Source organism: Photinus pyralis, unplaced genomic scaffold (assembly GCF_008802855.1).
Source record: "Photinus pyralis isolate 1611_PpyrPB1 unplaced genomic scaffold, Ppyr1.3 Ppyr1.4_LG6, whole genome shotgun sequence".
Classification (NCBI taxonomy): Eukaryota; Metazoa; Arthropoda; class Insecta; order Coleoptera; family Lampyridae; genus Photinus; species Photinus pyralis.
The window spans coordinates 19683156-19686733 of NW_022170663.1; the positions used below are offsets into that span (position 1 = coordinate 19683156).

Consider the following 3578-nt stretch of genomic DNA (forward strand, 5'->3'; position numbering starts at 1 on the left):
CTGTATATTCTATTCATTGGTAGTAATGCTATACCTATAAATAGAATGATACATCCTTGTGGTTTCTTTTATTGCAACTTTATTTAAAATTACACAAAATAAATATTATATTTTAAGTGTTGCAACCATTGTGAGTATTCTTCTTGGTTCTTGGTACATACAATTAGGACCAGAAGTAATGTATGGAATTACAGTATTATAGTTATATTTTTGGCTTGGCCAACAACATAGATGTTTGCATATACAGATGTAGTATAGATGCTTATAAAATATCGCTAAAGCTGCACACATTACTTTTGACCCTTAGAGAGTTTCAGACAAGCTACTTGTGAGAAATGTATTCACCCTAATCACAATTTTAAAATTTATTTTATAACATTAACAACCCTGTACTAGAATAAATGGTAACATACAATGGCTACAATTCAAACATGATACGAGCCACCATCTAACTTCTCATCGGAGAGCGAAGACCACATCCATTGTGACGTTTCTTGACTTACCCACAATAAACCCAACAGCCAACCTTCAAGTATACCGAATAAAACTCCCGCACCCACGTCCAACAAATGGTGACGACACAACAGAATTCTGCTTATACACACCGAAGTGGCCCACGCCAACAATGGAGGATAAACGAAAGCTGTCAACGGATACAAATTTATAAAGAAGTACACAACGAAAACAGCACGACTAGCGTGACCAGAGGGAAAACTAAATTTATCTGGCCCTATCTGTCCCAATGCGTCATCGGTATTCGCCACGGGACGCCTACGTCGCGTGTATGCTTTGGTTAAAGCGATAAATATCACATCTATGATTAGGCCTAGTAACAGATTTATCTGCATTTGTACTAACGAGTTATCCGTATAAATCCACATAAATGCTAGCACACAAGCGAACCATACCACTCCATGGCACGATATCTGCAACGAAATGCACTAGTCACACAAATCCGAAGTACACATGTACAACCTCTAATCCTTTGTAATGTATCCGAAGGGTCCGCAGTGGTAGGTATTGATTGGCCCATAACACAAATTTTTGCGTGTAAATTTTATCGTACTCTAATAATGTTTGTAGATGTGATGGAAGCTTACGTTTATCAGCCTGAAATGAACAATATTATTCAAATGAAAATCAAAAATCACATTGTAACCATCTTATGGAGAAATCACACTTGAAGCGTGTAACCAAATTCCTTATCTAATGACGAGACATTATCATTTATCACAGCCTTTGTCCTTTTTTAGTATCATGTGAGCTTCTATTTAATGCACTATATTTCCTTTTTTGCATTCATCACATGCACCAAATTTTTATCTCATTTTTATGTCATCAGTAACCTAAAATTAGTCAACTTGTCATGATAGTAATAACCTATACAATAGTGCAGTTACTATACAGGGCAATAATCATAACGAGCTTCATTTTGGTTACCCCATTCGCGATTTAGAGGCGCTGCTGGTGTAATTTACAAATGGCGTGTATAGGTGGTAGCGCTTTTACCGAAATTGTAACAATTTGAAGTGAGTTTTTGAGACTTGACTCTTTGTCTTGAATTTTAGCTTTAACACGCAATTAACTTAATATTCTAATTATAAATAAAGGTCACAATGGGGTCATCCCGTCTTCATTTTTTATTTCTCATCCACAAAGTACATTAAAAATAAAAAGACCCGTGTGTCCTCAATTTTTATTTGCGAGTAAAATAAACCCAAAATAAATTATTGAAAAGCTGTGTTTTTAGTCCGAATTTGAAACGCTTCAGACTAAATACGTCACAAACCTACAACCAATTACGTAGAAGTGAGCTGGCAACCTTACGCGAGGGTCTGACGTTTGTCACATTTGACGTTTTGAGAGGGATGTTTAACTGCATCTAGCACGAAAGTGACAAGTGCCTGTGACAGATGACGCAAGTTATAAATGCCATTCTCCTGCAATATTGCCAAGTGGTTATGTCATCTGAATGGTTCTAGAGCTGATTGGTCGGGCTTATTACGTCACAGAGCCCGCCACAATCATATCGTTTTGAATAAACCTTTAAAACCGCACATGTTCATTATTTTTTTGCTAATCAGCCTCTATTTTTAAATAAACTTTTACTGTCCAAAAAAATGTTTTATGGTTTCAGGTACACGCTTATTAAATTAGAACTGCGGAATTCAAGTTCAACTATACTGTAAACCCCCATTTATCATTCAAGTTCTAACGCACTCGTAATACAACTTTACAACTCGCCGAAATTCCCTTACGTCGATTATGCTGTAAAACAGCCTTACTATTCGTGTGGATAATTACACTAATCACAAAATAAACAATAGCTATTTTTCGATGTGTCGTGCTTTAACAAATGACGATTTAAATTGTTTTTAGTAGGTTTTTGCGGCATACCTAATCGCACAGACTGCACGTAACATCTTTTAATGTGGTAGGTATGTATGTTTTAAGGTATTCCACTTTAAGGATAACTCCTTACCGTGAGTAACGAAATTACACTGGCCACATGTCAAATTTTTGAGAAGTTGTGTTGTGTGTTAAGAAGTGACGCTTTTAGCGTAATTATACTGATAGCACTGATAGAAAGTTATTCAAAGCGGAGTGTGTCAAAGAATGACGTATATATTTTCGATTATTTGTTGTGTAATTGCACTGTTTACAATATAAAATCTTGAAAGTAATATGATAAAATGGACATTTTAAACTATCCTTGTTGCTCGGGACGTCATAACGGCATGACGCCCCACACATCTAGGGTGACAACCGCCCTAGTAGTGCTCCCTGATTGTCATAGAATCGATTAAAACTGGTGATTGCTAAATTGCTTTGTAAGAGTGGAGGTGAACGAAAATTCATTTTTTTTTCGATTCTGCGTCTCTACTAAAAATCCAAACTCAATCTACAGCATATTTGGAAAATTGAACTCAAAGTTGAGTAGTGTAACTAAACTAAGTATACATTTCCACCGAAATGAATTTAATGTGAAGCATCATAGGAATATACTTTCAAAAATAGAGTGAACTCGGTAATGAGAGTACAGACAGACAGACCGACATCGAGATTTTGTTTGATTCGGATTCCTCGTACTTCAAAACCTGTATTTGTCAAAAAAGTGGAGGGCCATCTTTTACCCCTAAGCCAAAAATTAAGCATCCACCGCCTTATACACTCCAGAAGGGAAGGAATACCTCTCGCATCCGCCATAGATCGACTCTTTGCAGTTAACAACCGCCGCTTAACGAGGAACTCCTTTTTTTGTATCAATCGCTGCTTAGCATCCACCGCCTTATTGACGCGAGAATGTAAGTAATATCTTTGGCATCATCAATAGATCGCCTCTTTGATAACAGCGGCCCAGGGACGGACGGAGCGGTTTCTTAAAGGGGGGGGGGGGGGAAGTTAAAAATTTTTCAACTTTCGAAATGCAAAATGCCAACAGATAACCGTACACTAAAGAAACGTTACAATATTAATACTTCTTTTAAATTACGTTTATCGTATTAAATCTGTCGAAAGTTACCATCTTCGTCACCCTCATTTTCTCTAAACGCCAACCTCTGTTTTCCTTCTACCAT

General features: G+C 36.9%; 1 protein-coding gene across 1 annotated transcript; it reads right to left on the minus strand.

The window, feature by feature from the left end:
• Positions 1-350: 350 nt before the first annotated feature.
• Positions 351-1364, minus strand: LOC116174746 (phospholipid phosphatase 6). Its single transcript, XM_031492720.1, has 3 exons — positions 1160-1364; positions 976-1110; positions 351-926 (listed from the first exon to the last, which is right to left on the minus strand). Exons 1-3 carry the CDS (start codon positions 1160-1162, stop codon positions 426-428), a joined length of 639 nt encoding a protein of 212 aa, XP_031348580.1. The 5' UTR covers positions 1163-1364; the 3' UTR covers positions 351-425.
• Between the last annotated feature and the right edge of the window lie 2214 nt (positions 1365-3578).

Coding starts and splice junctions, on each gene's coding strand:
- LOC116174746 (XM_031492720.1), bottom strand. Junction 927..975: donor TACATTACAAAGGATTAGAG/GTTGTACATGTG, acceptor ATTTCGTTGCAG/ATATCGTGCCATGGAGTGGT.